This window comes from Papio anubis, chromosome 20 (assembly GCF_008728515.1).
Source record: "Papio anubis isolate 15944 chromosome 20, Panubis1.0, whole genome shotgun sequence".
In the NCBI taxonomy this organism is placed as follows: domain Eukaryota; kingdom Metazoa; phylum Chordata; class Mammalia; order Primates; family Cercopithecidae; genus Papio; species Papio anubis.
The window spans coordinates 35,449,075-35,465,996 of record NC_044995.1 but is presented as its reverse complement, the minus strand read 5'-3'; the positions used below and the strand labels follow the sequence as shown (position 1 = coordinate 35,465,996).

At 49.5% G+C, this 16,922-nt stretch overlaps 1 protein-coding gene and 1 pseudogene across 1 annotated transcript in view; one reads left to right on the top strand and one right to left on the bottom strand.

The window, feature by feature from the left end:
• The window catches only part of TMEM38A (transmembrane protein 38A), a 30,500-nt gene extending 14,284 nt beyond the window's left edge, over positions 1-16,216 (top strand). The window contains exons 2-6 of the mRNA XM_031659791.1: positions 6,013-6,169; positions 6,426-6,610; positions 8,568-8,655; positions 12,462-12,579; positions 14,334-16,216. Coding sequence (XP_031515651.1) covers positions 6,013-6,169; positions 6,426-6,610; positions 8,568-8,655; positions 12,462-12,579; positions 14,334-14,561 — 776 coding nt within the window. The 3' untranslated portion in view covers positions 14,562-16,216. The remainder of the gene's footprint in view (positions 1-6,012; positions 6,170-6,425; positions 6,611-8,567; positions 8,656-12,461; positions 12,580-14,333) is intronic.
• On the bottom strand, positions 211-591 carry LOC101012627 (annotated as a pseudogene).
• Positions 16,217-16,922: the final 706 nt, after the last annotated feature.

The window sequence follows — 16,922 nt, the reverse complement described above, 5'->3', positions numbered from 1 at the left end:
GAAACGGATCCTTACAAGACCAAAATAACCCACAGGCCACGAGGTTGGTTTTTCCTTTTTTTTTTTTTTGTTTAAACAAATGTGCACCACGATGTTTCAACAAGTAAGACAAATGCCATGAATGTGAAAGCTGCAGTTTGCAATATACCACATTTAGAACTCAGCAAAGGTGAATTAGACAGAGATGGTAGTCATTCTAATTAAAGAATCAGGTAACTTCACGACCAAGCTGATTTGCAGCATCAAAAGTGTCCATTTAAGTTTCTTTTTTCTTGATGATCAGAGGGCCCACATTGTCTCCAGTATCTTCGTTATGTTTTGTTCCCATCACAGAATGGGAACTTTTTGGACCTCCAACAACGGCAGTACACAGCTTTATCTCCTAAGTCCTCCATGTCAAAAGCATGTACTATCTTGGGGTTGTCTTTCTGGATGTGAAGGTTTATCATAGCTTTATTTCGATGATCTTTAACATAAAGTCTTTTGTAAGCTAGATAACCAATTGCAGCTGTCCCAGCAGCAATGGTAACTGCTGCAATCCATTCAACTCGTAGGCTAGAACTGGAAGTCAGACTCATGGCGCCGTCGCTTGCAAGGCATGTGCACTAGGATACTGAGCACAAACGGGTTCACGCGGCCTGCAAGACTAAAGGTGCCAGCGCCGTACTAAGGGCACCGACTCCGCGCTGCTACCGCGCCTAGTTCACTTTTCTTTTTCTTCTTTTCTCTTCTTTTCTTTTCTTTTTCTTTCTTTTTTTTTTTTCTGAGATGGAGTCTCCCTCTGTCGCCCAGGCTGGAGTGCAGTGGTGCCATCTTGTCTCACTGCAACCTCCACCTCCCAGGTTCAAGTGATTCTCCTGCCTCAGCCTCCTGAGTAGCTGGGATTACAAGCACCTGCCACCATGCCCGGCTAATTTTTGTATTTCTAGTCAAGACAGGGTTTCACCATGTTGGCCAGGCTGGTCTCGAACTCCTAACCTTGAGTGATCTGCCTGCCTTGGCCTCCCAAAGTGCTGGGTGAGCCACTGCACCCAGCCTAGTTCACTTCGAAATAGCTACTATATGGCACTCCACATTTTGTGGCTTCCCACAGCTTTACTAAGAGACTGTAGATTTCACTTTTCTCCTGTTGCAACATTGCATCAGTGAAATATCTTCCTTCTCTATGTCTTTGTTTATGGTGCTTGTTTCTTTGGGGTTAATAGCAAGGAGTGGAATTGCTGGGGTCCAGGGGATGCACTGCTTCGTATTTCCCTAGTGTTGCCAAGTTGTCTCTAATATGGTTATGCCCACGGAGGCACTCACCTGGGTTTGTAGGAGAAACTCTGGCATTGATGATTATTTTCCCCTCTGTGAGGCTGACCAAGCTAAGAAGAATTCTACAGAGTAGAGTGCGCTATACCTTTCTCAATTAACAAATGGAACAGAGAAGGTCATTGTTGTTACAATGTCACCAGAAATGGCCAGGCCTGCTGGTGGCTCATACCTATAATCCAAGCACTTTGGGAGGCCAAGGTGGGAGGATCATTTGAAGCCAGGAGTTCAAGAGCAGCCTGGGTCACACAGCGAGATCCTATCTTTAGGATCACAAAAAAAAAAAAAAAAAAAAAGTATAAAAATTGGCCAGGCATGGTGGCACATGCCTTTACTCCTAGCTACCTGGGAGGCCCAAGCCCAGGACTTTGAGGCTGCAGTGAGCTATGATTGCACTCCAGCCTGGGTGACAGAGCGAGACGCTGTCTTTAAAAAAAAAAAAAAGAAAAGAAAAAAGGTGTCCAGGCCAGGCGCTGTGGTTCACGCCTGTAATCCCAGCACTTTGGGAGGCCGAGGTGGGTGGATCACCTGAGATCAGGGGTTCAAGGCCAGCCTGGTCAACATGGAGAAACCCCTTCTCTACTAAAACTACAAAAATTAGCTGGGTGTGGTGGCAGGCGCCTGTAATCCCAGCTACTCAGGAGGCTGAGGCAGGAGAACGGTGTGAACCCGGGAGGCAGAGCTTGCAGTGAGCCGAGATTGCGCCAGAGATTGCGCCAGAGATTGCGCCACTGCACTCCAGCCTGGGCAACAGAGCGAGACTCTGTCTCAAACAAACAAACACAAAGAGAGATCACATTTTGTGACCTTGTTATCTCATGTCAACACTGACTAGAGTTTTCATTTTATTAGAATAAGTTGAATTAGGGGAATCGTTGGTTTTAGCTCTGGTCATGTAATGTACAGAGTAGCTCTGCCTTACAACTTGATCATAAAGTCGTTCTCTGCAAAACGAAACTAGTTGGGAAAGACAGAATCAACATGATGAAAGAAGTGGTCACACCAGGAGACACCCAAGTTCTAACTCCAAGGTGTGGCCTTAAAAGATTGTGAAGATATTAGCATAAAGATAGCACTATTTATAAAGATTATAAAGGCTTTACATGAGTAATACAAGATGCAAGGATTTGATGAATAGACATTAATACTGTACCCCGAGTGTTGCATTTTCATGAACTTTGTCCCCCTCCTCCGCCCCGAGAGGGAGTCTCACTATTGTCAGCCTGGGTGGGAGTGCAATGGCACGATCTCGGCTCACTGCAACCTCTGCTTCCTGGGTTCCAGCAATTCTCTTGACTCAGCCTCCCGAGTAGCTGAGATGAAAGGCGCCCACCACCATGCCCGGCTAATTTTTGTATTTTTAGTGGAGACAAGGGTTCACCATGTTGGCCAGGCTAGTCTTGAACTCCTGACCACAGGTGATCCACCTGCCTTGCCCTCCCAAAATGCTGGGATTACAGGCATGGGCCACCATGCCCACCCCTTAAAAAAAAAAAAAAAAAAAAAAAAAAAGTCCAGCTATAGGACCCAAGGACTCAGAAATGGGTTTTTAAGCCCCCTTCTTTTTAATATGGAATTTTAAATTACTTTTTATCTTGGAAGAGCTTATGACTCACAAGAAGTTGCAAAAATGGTACAGAGAATTTGCAAATACCCTTTACCCAGCTTCCTCCAGTGACATGTTACATAACGATAGTACATTATTAAAACCAGGAAATTGGCATTGGTACACTATCATTAACTCAACTGCAGACTTTATTTATTTATTATTTTTGAGACAGAGTCTCACTCTATCACCCAGGCTGGAGTGCAGTGGAGCGATCATGGTGTACTGCAGCCTCAAACTCTTGAGTTCAAGCAATCCTCCCACCTCAACCTCTTGAGTAGCTGAATTACAGGTGCATGCCACCATGCCCAGCTAATTAAAAAAATTTTTTTTGTAGAGATGGGGTCTCACTGTGTTGCCCAGGCTGGCCTCCCCTCCCTTCCCCTTCCCTCCCCTCTCAACAGGGTCTTGCTCTGGAGTGTAGTGGCGTGCTTATGACCCACTGCAGCCTCCACAACACCAGCTCAGGTGATCTTCCTACCTCAGCTTCCTTAGTAGCTGGGACTACAGGAGCATGCCACCACGCCCAGCTAATTTTTAAAATTTTTTGGAGAGATAGGGGTCTCACTATGTTGCCCATGTTGGTCTCGAACACCCAGGCTCAAGTGATCCACCTGGCTCAGCTTCCCAGAGTGTTGGGATTACAAGTGTGAGCCACCGTGCCCAGCCCGGAAACAAAATATTAATACATGCTACAATGGGGATGAAGCTCGAGGACATTATGCTCAATAAGCCACACAAAACAACAAAGTCTGTATGATTTCACTTATATGAGATGCCTAAAGTCGTCAATTTCATAGAGACAGAAAGTAGAATGGTGGGTGCCAGGGGCTAGGTGATGGGGGATCAGGAGTGAGTGTTTAATAGGTTTCAGTTTGGGAAGATGAAAGAGTTTTGGAGATGGTCGATGGTGATGATGGCAAAACAATGTGAGTATAATGCCATTGAACCACACACTTGGTCAGGCGCAGTGGCTCATGCCTGTAATCCCAGCACTTTGGGAGGCCGAGGTGGGCAGATCACAAGGTCAAGAGATCGAGACTATCGTGGCCAACATGGTGAAACCCCATCTTCACTAAAAATACAAAAATTAGGCCGGGCGCGGTGGCTCAAGCCTGTAATCCCAGCACTTTGGGAGGCCGAGACGGGCGGATCACGAGGTCAGGAGATCGAGACCATCCTGGCTGACACGGTGAAACCCCGTCTCCACTAAAAAAATACAAAAAGCTAGCCGGGCGAGGTGGCGGGCACCTGTAGTCCCAGCTACTCGGGAGGCTGAGGCAGGAGAATGGCGTGAACCCGGGAGGCGGAGCTTGCAGTGAGCTGAGATCCGGCCACTGCACTCCAGCCTGGGCGACAGAGCGAGACTCCGTCTCAAAAAAAAATAAAAATAAAAATAAAAATACAAAAATTAGCTGGGTGTGGTGGCGCATGCCTGTAAACCCAGCTACTCGGGAGGCTGAGGTAGGAGAATCACTTGAACCAGGGAGGAGGAGGTTGCAGTGAGCCAAGATCACGCCACTGTGCTCCAAACTGGGCAAAAGAGCGAGACTCTGTCTCAAAAAAAAAAAAAAAAAAAAAGAACTACACACTTAAAAATGTTTAAAATGGGCCAGCGTGGTGTCTCATGTCTATAATCCCAACTCTTTGGGAAGCCAAACCAGGTGGGTGGCTTGAGCCCAGGAGTTTGAGACCAGCCTGGGCAACATGGCGACACCCCATGTCTACTTTAAACATACAAAAAATTGGCCTGGCATGGTGGCGCGAGTGCCTGTAGTCCCAAATACTTTCGAGGCTGAGGTGGGAGGAGTGTCTGAGCCCAGGAAGTCAAGGCTGCAGTGAGTCATGATTGCACCACTGCACTCTAGCCTGGGCGATGGGAGTGAAACCCTGTCTCAAAAAAAAAAAAAAAAAAAAGAAAAGTAAAATGGTAAATTTAATGTATATTTTACAATAAAAAAAAGTTTTTTTTTTTTTTAAACAGCAGGGATAAGAATACCAGCATAAGTCTGGGTACGATGACTCATGCCTGTAATCCCAGCACTTTGGGAGGCAGAGGTGGGAGGTTCACTTGAGTCTAAGAGTTAGAGACCACCTTGGCCAACATGGTGAAACCCCTTCACTACTGAAAATACAAAAATTAGCCAGGCATCCTGGTGGGCACCTGTGATCCCAGCTACTTGGGAGTCTGAGGCAGGAGAATCGCTTGAACCTGGGAGGCGGAAGTTGCAGTGAGCTGAGATTGCACCACTGCACTCCAGCCTGGTTGACAGAGTAAGACTCTGTCTCAAACAAACAAAAAAATAACACCAGCATAAGCTCATAGGGATCTTGGGATCAGCTGAGGTCAGAATAGCAATTTCTTTTCTTTTGTTTCGTGTGTGTGTGTGTGTGTGTGTTTGTTTGTTTGTTTTAGATGGACTCTTGCTCTGTTGCCCAGGCTGGAGTGCAGTGCAGTGGTGCAATCTCGGCTCACTGCAACCTCCACCTCCTGGGTTCAAGCAATTCTCCTGTCTCAGCTTCCTGAGTAGCTGGGATTACAGGCATGCACTACCGTTCCCGGCTAATTTTTGTATTTTTAGGGACGGGGTTTCACCATGTTAGCCAGGCTGGTCTTGAACTCCTGACCTCAAGTGATTTGCCCACCTTGGACTCCCAAAGTGCTGGGATTACAGGTGTGAGCCAGCACGCCCGGCCCAGAGTAGCAATTTCGAAGTACTCCCAGGTGCAAGCTGGCCCATCTCTCTAAGCCTCAGCCTCCTCATGACAATTAGGAGACTCCTGTAATAATAAAGCCATCCCTTGGCTGGGGCACTGATGAGGATTTAATAAGTCCTAAATGTGAGCTAGTGTCATCATCATTGCCACCCCTCTGGGTGTGGAGGAAAGGACTCCCACTCGGCGCTCTATTTTCTCTGTGCAACCTCAGGAATGCGTGCAGCCTCTCTGAACCTTGGTTCCTCCTCTGAAACTTACGAACTGCTCAGGGTTGGGTGGGCGGTCTGGATTAGGATAGGCTGACCGGAGCATATGGGAGTGAAGCCTGTCCTTGGCATGCTGGTGATGATGGGGGACACTCCTGTGCCTCCCAGGAGCGGTCGAGCTGTCGCGGCGCCACCCCGTCGCATCCTGGCTGTGCGCCATGCTGCATTGCTTCGGAAGCTACATCCTGGCTGACCTGCTCCTTGGGGAGCCACTGATCGATTACTTCAGCAACAACTCCAGCATCCTGCTGGCCTCAGCTGTCTGGTAAGCCGTGCTGGGCATGGAAGAGCAGAGCCAGGTGGGGGAAGGAACAACCTGGGCACCAGGGAGGAGAGAGGTTGGAGGAATTAGAACGCACCAGCAATAGCCCTCGTGATGGCCCTGAACATGCTGCCCTCCATGCTCAGCTCTGGTCTAGGCTCAGCACGCTGGGGAGGGGGGTCTGACACAACCACAGCTCCCTACCCCAATCCTTCACAGTCTGCCCATCCCCTGGCACTCAGCGTTCTCTCCCCAAAAGGTACTTGATTTTCTTCTGCCCCCTGGACCTCTTCTACAAGTGTGTCTGCTTCCTGCCTGTGAAACTCATCTTCGTGGCCATGAAGGAGGTGGTGCGAGTCCGCAAGATCGCGGTGGGCATCCATCATGCCCATCACCACTATCACCACGGGTGGTTCGTCATGATTGCAACTGGGTGGGTCAAAGGTAAATAGGATGATGACAATGAAAAATCATCCCAGTGGAGAACTTTTGGTCCAGCGGTACTACGAGGCACCCCAGTTGGGAAAACCATTGCTCCAGGCAAAGGGGTGTAAAGACTGGAGTAGGTGTTCAAACCTCCCTAAAGGTATCAGCCGATACCTTTAGGGTAAGTGGGAAGATTCTTCCAGAGATGTTATTGTCAGGGGTACCTAAGACAGTGATGATGACGATGAAAGCTAGCATCGCCAGAGCAGGGTTTCTCACTTGCAGCCCTACTGACATGTGGGGCTGGATCATTCTTTGTGGTGGGGGCTGCCCTGTGCATTGTAGGATGTTGAACAGCACCCCTGGCCTCTACCCACGAGATGCCAGTAGCACATTTGTCCCCAGCTGTGACAAAAGAAATTGTTTCCAGACATTGCTAAACACCTCCTACAGAGCAAAAATTGCTGCAGGTGAGAACCCCTTCTTCTCCAGAGCTCTAGCTATAGGAGCTCTTAACTTTTGGGTACCATGGCCCTTTTGCCAGTGAAACCTACAGACCATTTCGTATGAAGAAAATAGAGCTAGACATGGTGGCTCATGCCTGTAGTTCTAGCTATTCAGGAGGCTGAGGTGGAAGGATCACTTGAGCCTAGGAGTTCAAGGTTACAGTGAGCTATGATTTTGCCACTGCACTCCAACTGGGCAACAGAGCAAGAGTCTGTCTCTAAAAAATTAAAATTAAAAAATAAAGTAATAATGAAAATATTATTAGAAATAAAGAACGTTTTATAATGATAAAAGGGTCAATCCACCAGGAAGGGTCAATCCACCAGGAAGAACTATAAAAAATTAAAATTAAAAAATAAAGTAATAATGAAAATGTTATTAGAAATAAAGAACGTTTTATAATGATAAAAGGGTCAATCCACCAGGAAGGTGTAACAACTATAAACATATATGCACCTAGAAACAGAGCACCAAAATGCATAAAGCAAAAATGGACAGAAGTTCAGGGAGAAAGAGATAATTCAACATTATAAGTTGGAGAAGTGGGCCAAGGAGTAACAGGGAAAGCAGGGAAAGAAGGCCTGAGCAAGTGCCAAAAACCACTGGGTACTTTATCCTCGCTTCCTGCCCACCAGATATGGGTACCCACAGTGCCAAGGCCTAGAATCACCCTCCACTGAGCCATGGTGTCCTCAGTTATTCCTTGCTGTGAGGGTCAACCTGTGCATTATACAATGGTGAGCCACCTCCCTGGCCTTGACTCACTAAACACCAGTAGCACTCCCTCCCCAACTGTGACAACTCAAAGTGTTTCTCAACATTGCCAGATGCTTCCTTGGGGACAAAATGGCCCCAGATGCGATTGCCTGGTCCAGTAGTACATCTCAGGCACCCCAGTTGGTGCAGCAGTTCCTGGAGTGAATGTCCAAGTCTCTTTAACCAATACATTTAGGGTAAATGGGAAGATTCTTCCAGAAATTTAACCATTACCTCCATTTGAGTCTCCTTATTGTCTCTCCAGGAAGCTTTTACTACTGAGCAGATTCCCCAGGGGTATAGCATCTCCCCCAGAGGATGGGTGGCTTGAGAAAGATTGAGAACTTGGAGCCTTGAGGAGGAGAGAGACTGGGGGTGGGGGCTGCCTTGGAAGCCTCATGCACAGCTTGGGGTCCTGGATTAGGGGCATCAGGACAGACAACTCCAGGTTGAAGACCTGCCTTGCAGGTGGGGACATAATTGATTCCTTTAGGCAACTTTTGCTCTGAATTTGCCATATGACCCTCAGCAAGGCTGTTGTCCTCTCTGAGCCTCAGTTTCCCCACCTGCAGCTGATAATCATACACCCCCAGGCTCAGTGTCCCTCTAGAGAAGACTCCGGGAGTGGAGAGACTGCTTCCTTGGGAATTCTAACAAGAGGAAAAGGAGACCTGGGGGTGGCGGGCTTGTTCAGAAGCACCCTGTCCTGTAGGTTCTGGTGTCGCCCTCATGTCCAACTTTGAGCAGCTGCTCCGAGGGGTCTGGAAGCCAGAGACCAACGAGATCCTGCACATGTCTTTGTAAGTATCCCCCTCCACCTCTGCCTCCATCTCTCCTGTATGTCTGGTTGCCTGACCCTGAGTTGGATGCTGCTGATAACTTAGAGAGCCCTCAACCCTTGACTCTGCCTTTCAGGAGCTTTCAGAGGCTATGACTGGGGAAGCTCAAAGCAGAGCCATAGCTCTGCTTGGTGTGGAGGTTGGGGAGGGTAAGCTGCAGGAAGGAGGCAATACCCGATTGGGGTTTTGAAGGGTGAGCAGGAGTTCACTGGCCAAGAAGGAGCCTCCCAACAGAGGCCAGCATCTCTGCCAACTGTCAAATCACAGAAGAGCAGCAATGCTGCTGGGTGTGCAGGGTCAGGGTACAGGGCATGCATGGGGTATGGAGCGTTCATTGGGAGCATATCTGGAGCTAAGTGGACAAGGCTAGACAGCAGCATCCAAGACCCAATGCAGGATCCCATGTTGCATTTAGCTTAATGCTTTTTTCTTTTTTTTTGAGACAGAGTCTTTCTCTGTCGCCCTGGCTTGAGTATACTGGCGTGATCTCGGCTCACTGCAATCTCCACCTCCCAGGTTCAAGAGATTCTCATGCCTTGGCCTCCCGAGTACCTGGGATTACAGGCATGCACCACCATGCCCGGCTAATTTTTGTATTTTGAGTAGAGATGGGATTTCACCATGTTGGTCAGGCTGGTCTGGAACGCCTGACCTCAAGTGATCTGCCCACCTCAGCCTCCCAAAGTGCTAGGATTACAGGCATGAGCCACCCTGACCCAGACAGTTTAGAGCATTTTTAAAAGACCTTGTTGGGGGGCTGGGCGTGGTGGCTCACACCTATAATCCCTGCACTTTGGGAGGCCAAGGGTGGAGGATTGCTTGAGCCCAGGAGTTCAAGACCAGCCTGGGCAACATAGTGAGACCTCTTCTCTAAAGAAAAAAAGGTTAAATTAGCTAGGCATGGTGGGATGCACTTGTGGTCCTAGCTACTCAGGAGGCTGAGGCAGGAGGATTACTTGAGCCCAGGAGTTCGAGGCTTCAGTAAGCTAGGATCATGCCACTGTACTCCACCTTGGGTAGCAGAGCAAGACCTTGTCTCAAAAAAAAAAAAAAAAAAAAAAAAAAGGAATCATAAATCACCTGGCCCTGGAACCTGGTGAGTGCCTTGGAAATATTAGGTAGAATTATCATCATTAGTCCGGGCATGGTGGCTCACGCCTGTAATCCAAGCACTTTGGGAGGCTGAGGTGGGGGGATCACCTGAGGTTGGGGTTTGAGACCAGCCTGAGCAACATGGAGAAACCCCGTCACTACTAAAAATACAAAATTAGCCGGGTATGGTGGCACATGCCTGTAATCCCAGCTACTCGGGAGGCTGAGGCAGAAGAATGGCTTGAACCCAGGAGGCGGAGGTTGCAGTGATCCGAGATTGCACTATTGCACTCCAGCCTGGGCAACAAGAGCGAAATTCCATCTCAAAAAAAAAAAAAATACAAAAATTAGCTGGGTGTGGTGGTGTGCATCTGTAGTCCCAGGTACTTGGGAGGATGAGTCAGGGAATCGCTTGAACCTGGGAGGCAGAGGTTGCTATGATCCGAGATCGTGCCACTGTACTTCAGCCTGGGCAACAGAGCAAGACTCCATCTCAAAAAAAAAAAAAAGAAAGAAAGAAACAAAGAATTATTAAATACATGCAGTGAAGCTGGGCATGGGGGCTCACCCCTATAATCCCAGCTACTCAGGAAGCTGAGGTAGGAGGATTTCTTGAAACCAGGAATTCAGGACCAGCCTGGGCAACATTACAACAACCCATCTCTAAAAAAAAAAAGAAAAGAAAAAATTAGTGAGGTGTAGTGGTGCGTGTCTGTAGTCCCAGCTACTCAGGACGCTGAGGCAGGAAGATTGCTTGATCTCAGAAGGTTGAGGCTGGAGTGAGCTGTGATCACCCAAGTGCACTCCAGCCTGAGCAACAGAGCAAGAACTTGTCTCAAAAAAAAAAAAAAAAAAAAAAAAAGGCAACGAGAGACAGACATCAGGCATAGAAATCACAGGTCTGTCTCTTTTGCAACAAATAAAAATATCTTAAACTTATTTTGCCAGGAAAAAAATAAAAGTTAAGGAAAACTCTGCATGTTGTAATCACATTTTCTGGGGGAATGAGCTGATGAGGGATCTCCAAGATCATCCTGATGTTCCATAATTTGCTAGAAGGACTCAGAGAACTTAGCAAAGCCATTAAATTCAGGGTTATGATTTATTACAGTGACAAGATATAGAATAAAATCAGCAGAGGCAGCTCACACCTGTAATCCCAGCACTGTGGGAGGCCGAAATAGGAGGATTGTTTAAGGCCAGGAGTTCAAGACCAGCCTATGCAACATAGCAAGACTCCATCTCTACAAAAAGACAAAAACAAAAACTTAAAAATTAAGCAGGCACAGTGGCATGTAACTCTAGTCCTAGCCACTTGGGGGACTGAGGTGGGAGAATCACTTGAGCCTCAGAGTTTGAAGTTACAGTGAGCCATGATCAGACCACTGCACTCTAGCCTGGGTGACAGAGCGAGACCCTGTCTCTATAAATAAATAAATAAATAAATAAATAAATAAATAAATAAAGTCGGCAGGGGTTGGCTGGGTGCAGTAGTTCACACCTGTAATCCCAGCACTTTGGGAGGCTGAGGCAGGTGGATCACTCTAGGTCAGGAGTTCAAAACCAGCCTGGCCAACATGGAGAAACCCCATCTCTAGTAAAAATACAAAAATCAGCTGGCGTGGTGGCGGGCACCTGTAATCCCAGGTATTTGGGAGACTGAGGCAGGAGAATCACTTGAATCCAGGAGGTGGAGGTTGCAGGGAGCTGAGATCATAGCACTGCATTCCAGCCTGGGTGACAGAGTGAGACTCTGACTCATACACAAACAAGAAATCAGCAGGGGCAAAATGTGCATGAGGCAGAGTACAGGAGAGAAAAGGTGCAAACATCTAGTTTTCCTCTCCCGGTGGAATCATGTGGACAGGGCTTCATTCTCCCAGCAGCAATGTGTGACAACATGCATGGTGTACTGCCAACCAGGGAAACTCTTCTGAGCCTGGGTATCCAGGGTTTTTATTGTGGCTCAGACCTAGCTAACCACCTGTGTGGCTGACCTCAGTCTTCAGCCCCTCTAGAGGTCCAGCTGATGCTGCATGGCCCAAGACCCCCACCATAAATTATACTGTTACTACCTGGTGTGGCCCAAGACCCTCAGGCAAACAAAGACAGTCTTGTCAAGGCAGGACACTCCAAGGGCTTAGAGGGCATATTCCAGGAGCTGGACAAAGGCCAGACCTTTCCTTGGACCAGGTTAACCCATCATGCATAGGATGATACCACCTCACCCTCCCAACTTACAATCAGGAGAAGCTGTGGCTGGGCGCAATGGCTCACACCTATAATCCCAGCACTTTGGGAGGCCGAGCAGATCACTTGAGGCCAGGAGTTCGAGACCAGCCTGGTCAACATGGTGAAACCCCGTCTCTACTAAAAATACAAAATACTAAAAATACAAAAATTAGCCAGGCATGGTGGCATATGCCTGTAATCCCAGCTACTTGGGAGGCTGAGGTGGGAGAAACATTTGAAACCAGGAGGCGGAGGTTGCAGTGAGCCGAGATTGCACCACTGCACTCTAGCCTGGGCAACAGAGTGAGACTCCATCTCAAAAGGAAAAGAAAAGAGAGAAGCTGGGATGGGAGCTGGTGCCAGGGCAGGGGGTTGTCTGGGCCAGAGTTACAAAGACTTGAGCCATGCAGGCACCTCCCGGTAATGACAGCTGCTCCCTCCAGCCCTACCAAGGCCAGCCTGTATGGAGCCATCCTCTTCACCCTCCAGCAGACCCGCTGGCTCCCAGTGTCCAAAGCCAGTCTCATCTTCATCTTCACCATGTTCATGGTGTCCTGTAAGGTAAGCCTTTCTCTTCCTGCAGCGTTCTTGCCTTGACCAATGCCACCCTGTCACCTCCAGGCTGGAAGTGGGGAAATTGGACACTCCCAGCCTTATGTGGCTGGGACAGGGCAGCCCAGAGAGGGGAGATGCTTGCCAGTAGGTCGCTGGGAAGAGTCTTTAAAAAGGCAATGTCCAGCAGCCAGGACACAGGTAAGGGGAACAGGCCTTCTGTGCAAAGGGCCCAGCTTGAACCAAGGTCAAGGTGGGCCCAGTCCCTTGGGTACAGAGAGCAGAGGGACAAGAAGCTGAAATGGCAGCATCAGGGAGCCGGGAACTCATTTGGACCAGGAATAGTTCTAGTCTGACAGTTGTGCCTTGAGCTGACATCACCCCACCCAGGAGGGGTCTTCAGGGGCTGGACTCTCTCCCTCTGCATGAAGACCTCAGCTCGGGGCTGTGTCTTCCCTGGGCGAGGACTGCAGGGCTGTCAAAATGGAGTAAGCACGAGTCTCCCGGCATTAGGGGAGAAGGGAGAGGCAAGCAGATGGCTGGGATCCTGTTCTGCTATGTTTGTAGCTCCAACCCAGGCCAAATGTCTTAGTCCATTCAGGCTGCTGTATAACAGAGTGCACTGCCATAGACTGTGTGGCTTAGAAACAACAGAAATTTTTTCTTTGGCCGGGCACAGGGGCTCACATCTACAATCCCAGCACTTCGGGAGACCAAGGCAGGCAGATCACTTGAGGCCAGGAGTTCAAGACCAGCCTGGGCAACATGGCAAAACCCCATCTCTCCTAAAAACACAAAAATTAGCCAGGCATGGTGGCGCATGCCTGTAATCCCAGCTACTTGGGAGGCTGAGGCAGGAGAATTGCTTGAACCCGGGAGGTGGACTTTGCAGTGAGCCAAGATCGTACCACCGCACTCCAGCCTGGGCAACAGAGTGAGACTCTGTCTCAAGAACAAACATATAGACAAACAAAACACAAATGCAAAAATTAACCAGGCATGGTGGCGCATGCCTGTAATCCCAGCTACTTGGATGACTGAGGCATGAGAATTGCTTGAACCCAGGAGGCGGAGGCTGCAGTGACCTGAGATCATGCCATTGCACTCCAGTTTGGGCAACAGAGTGAGACCCTGTCTCCAAAAAAAAGGAAAAGGAAGAAATGTATTTCTTACAGTTCTGGAGGCTGGGAAGTCCAAGATCAGGGTACTAGCCTGGTCGGGTTCTGGTGAGGACCGTCTTTCCTGGTTGCAGACAGGCAACATCTCACTGTGTCCTCACGTGGTGGAAGGGACTGGTTAGCTCTCCTGGACCTCTTTATAAGCGCACTAATATCATTCCTGAAGCCTCCACCCTCATGATCCAATCACCCCTCCAAAGGCCTCACCTCTTAATGTCATCACCTTGGTGATAGGTTTCAACATATGAATTTGGGAGGACACAGACCTTCAGACCTGCACTTAGCGCAGCTTTTCTCTGAGCCCAGGTGTCATGGGGAATTCTGGGGGGATGGGTGACCAGCAGTCCCAGTGTGCTTGGAACTTTCCAGGGGTCAACACTTGAAGTCTGGGGTCCTGGGAAACCTGGGATGGTTGCCCATCGTCCTGGGGGTGCATGCAGCCAGAGGGTTGGGTCGGGGCTACCTCCAACCTTGACTTTGATGATGCTCTCTCCCCTCTTCTCCCTACCCTGCCATCCCCTGCTTTGCTTTCCACCTTGGTCTCCCTCTGTCTCTCTTGCTGTCCCCCTGGCCACCCCACCTCAGGTGTTTCTGACGGCCACCCACTCACACACCTCCCCCTTTGATGCCCTGGAGGGCTACATCTGCCCTGTGCTGTTTGGTTCGGCCTGCGGGGGTGACCATCACCATGACAACCACGGTGGGTCCCACGGCGGTGGTGGGCCAGGAGCTCAGCATTCGGCCATGCCTGCCAAGTCCAAGGAGGAGTTGAGCGAGGGCTCCAGGAAGAAGAAGACCAAGAAGGCGGATTAGGGGGTGGCCCAAGGGGCACCGGAGAGAGGACCCAGACCCAGGACCCTCTGAGCTGGGAGGCTTCCTGCACTCAGATCTATCCTTCCCTGGCCTTGACTTCCCCATCTGCACATCAGGGTCATTGGCTCACCCTCCAGGGCTGATGTGAGGGTTGAGATCTGGGGATGAGGATGAAGAACTTTTGTAGAAATTGGGGTTCCCTCTTTCTTTCTGCCAGGACCCCATAGAGTCACAGGTTTTGGAGGGGTTCACGGAATCCTGGCAGCAGCTCCAGCCAAGAATATCACTGGTTGGCACTTATATTCTTAGTTCTATTTTTCCTTCTTTAAAATTGCATCTTGACTGGGCACAGTGGCTCATGCCTATAATACTAGCGCTTTGGGAGGCCGAGGTGGGCGGGTCACCTGAGGTCAGAAGTTCAAGACCTGCCTGGCCAACATGGTGAAACCCCGTCTCTACTAAAAATAACAAAAATTAGCCAGGCACGATGGTGCACGCCTGTAATCCCAGCTACTCGGGAGGCTGAGGCAGGAAAATCACATGAATCCGGGAGGTGGAGGTTGCAGTGAGCCAAGATCTTTCCACTGCACTCCAGCCTGGGCAATAGAACAAGACCCTGTCTCAAAAAAAAAAAAAAAAAAAAAAAAAATTGCATATTGACTCCTGAAGAACTTCAAGCCATGTTGTGATCCATTCATTTGATGGACATTTTTTAAGTACCTATGAGCCAGGTGCTGCCGTTTCAAAGTCTCTTCTTACCCACGCTTCTCAGTGGCTAGACCTTTTCCCGTACCCAGAAAGTCCCGACTCTTGCTGGGTGTCCGTGGACAAGTTGCCTTCCTCCTCTGAGCTTGGCGCTGCCCATCTGTATAGTGGCGACCCTTGGCCCCCTCACTGTACAGAAGGGCTGACGTGAAGCTGCGGTTGAAAAAGGCTCACATGCTCCTGAGCCTCGTGCAGTCAGGAGGGGAGAACAGGACGGTTGGAAATTATGATTGCACATGGCTTTGCATTTTAGATCATTCGTGTGTGTGGATCAGAGAAACAAAGAAGTTCCCTGGCACAAAGGAAGCCCTCAGTAGACACGTCTAGGGCAGGCTTGAGAGATCAGATGGTGTGAAAGGCTTGTGATCTGTTCGTCTCAGTCTCCCCCTAAACCAAGGAAATGGAGCCAGCTGGATGGGGTTCCACGATCCAGCTCTACTGAGGGGCTGTGAGTGTGCACAGTTGGGACTTGGTAGTATCAGGTCTCCCTCAGGCTGGAGTTCATTGTCACTCATTCAGCCATTGAACAAACGTACGGATGCTTCCCTGCTCTGTGCTCAGCCTTGTGCTGCTGCTGGGCGGGCCAGGAACCTGCTTCAGTGTGAGCGAGGTGGATGATATTATAGCTGCAGGGTCCTTCCTGGCCACCCTCGTCTCAGCCTAGGTCACCAGGATGTCTGAGGGGGGTGGGTGCATGGGACAGGCATGGCCAGTCTCAGGTGAGGTTTGGGCCCAGACCTCGTTGGAGTCCCAGATGTTGCCAGGCCGTTGGAAAAGTGCCTTGTTCCTGTGATGCCTGGGAGTTAGGTGGGTCCTGGGGAGGTTTCATCCTCTTGCTTGTCCACCTCAGCTCGGCGTGGAGGAGCAGCCAATAAATCATTGTGAATGAACCCTCGTGGCTTGTCTGATTTATGCCTGGGATTTTGTTTTTTGTTTCTGGTTGAGACAGAGTCTCACTCTGTTGCCCAGGCTGGAGTGCAGTGGCGTGATCTCGGCGCACTGCAACCTCCACCTCCCGGGTCCAAGCGATTCTCCTGCCTCAGCCTCCTGAGTAGCTGGGATAACAGGCACCCACCACCATGCCCGGCTAATTTTTGTATTTTTAGTAAAGGCGGGGTTTCAGCATGTTGCCATGCTGGTCTTGAACTCCTGACCTCCAATGATCCACCCACCTTGGCCTCCCAAAGTGCTGGGATTACAGGCGTGAACCACCGAGCCCGACCACATGCCTGGGATTTTGGCCTCAAGATGTGGGGATGGCTGGGCACGGTGGCTCATCCCTCTAATCCCAGCACTTTGGAGGGCTGAAGCGAGTAGATCACCTGAGGTCAGGAGTTCAAGACCAGCCTGGGCAACATGGTGAAACCCCACCTCTACTAAAACTACAAAAATTAGCCAGGCGTGGTGGCGGGTGTCTGTAATCCCAGCTACTCAGGTGGCTGAGGCAGGAGAATCGCTTGAACCCGGGAGGCGGTGGTTGCAGTGAGCCGAGATTGTGCCATTGCACTCCAGCCTAGACAACAAGAGGGAAACTCATTCTTTTAAAAAAAAAAAAAAAAAAAAAAGGACACTGTATGCATCCATTATATGAAATCC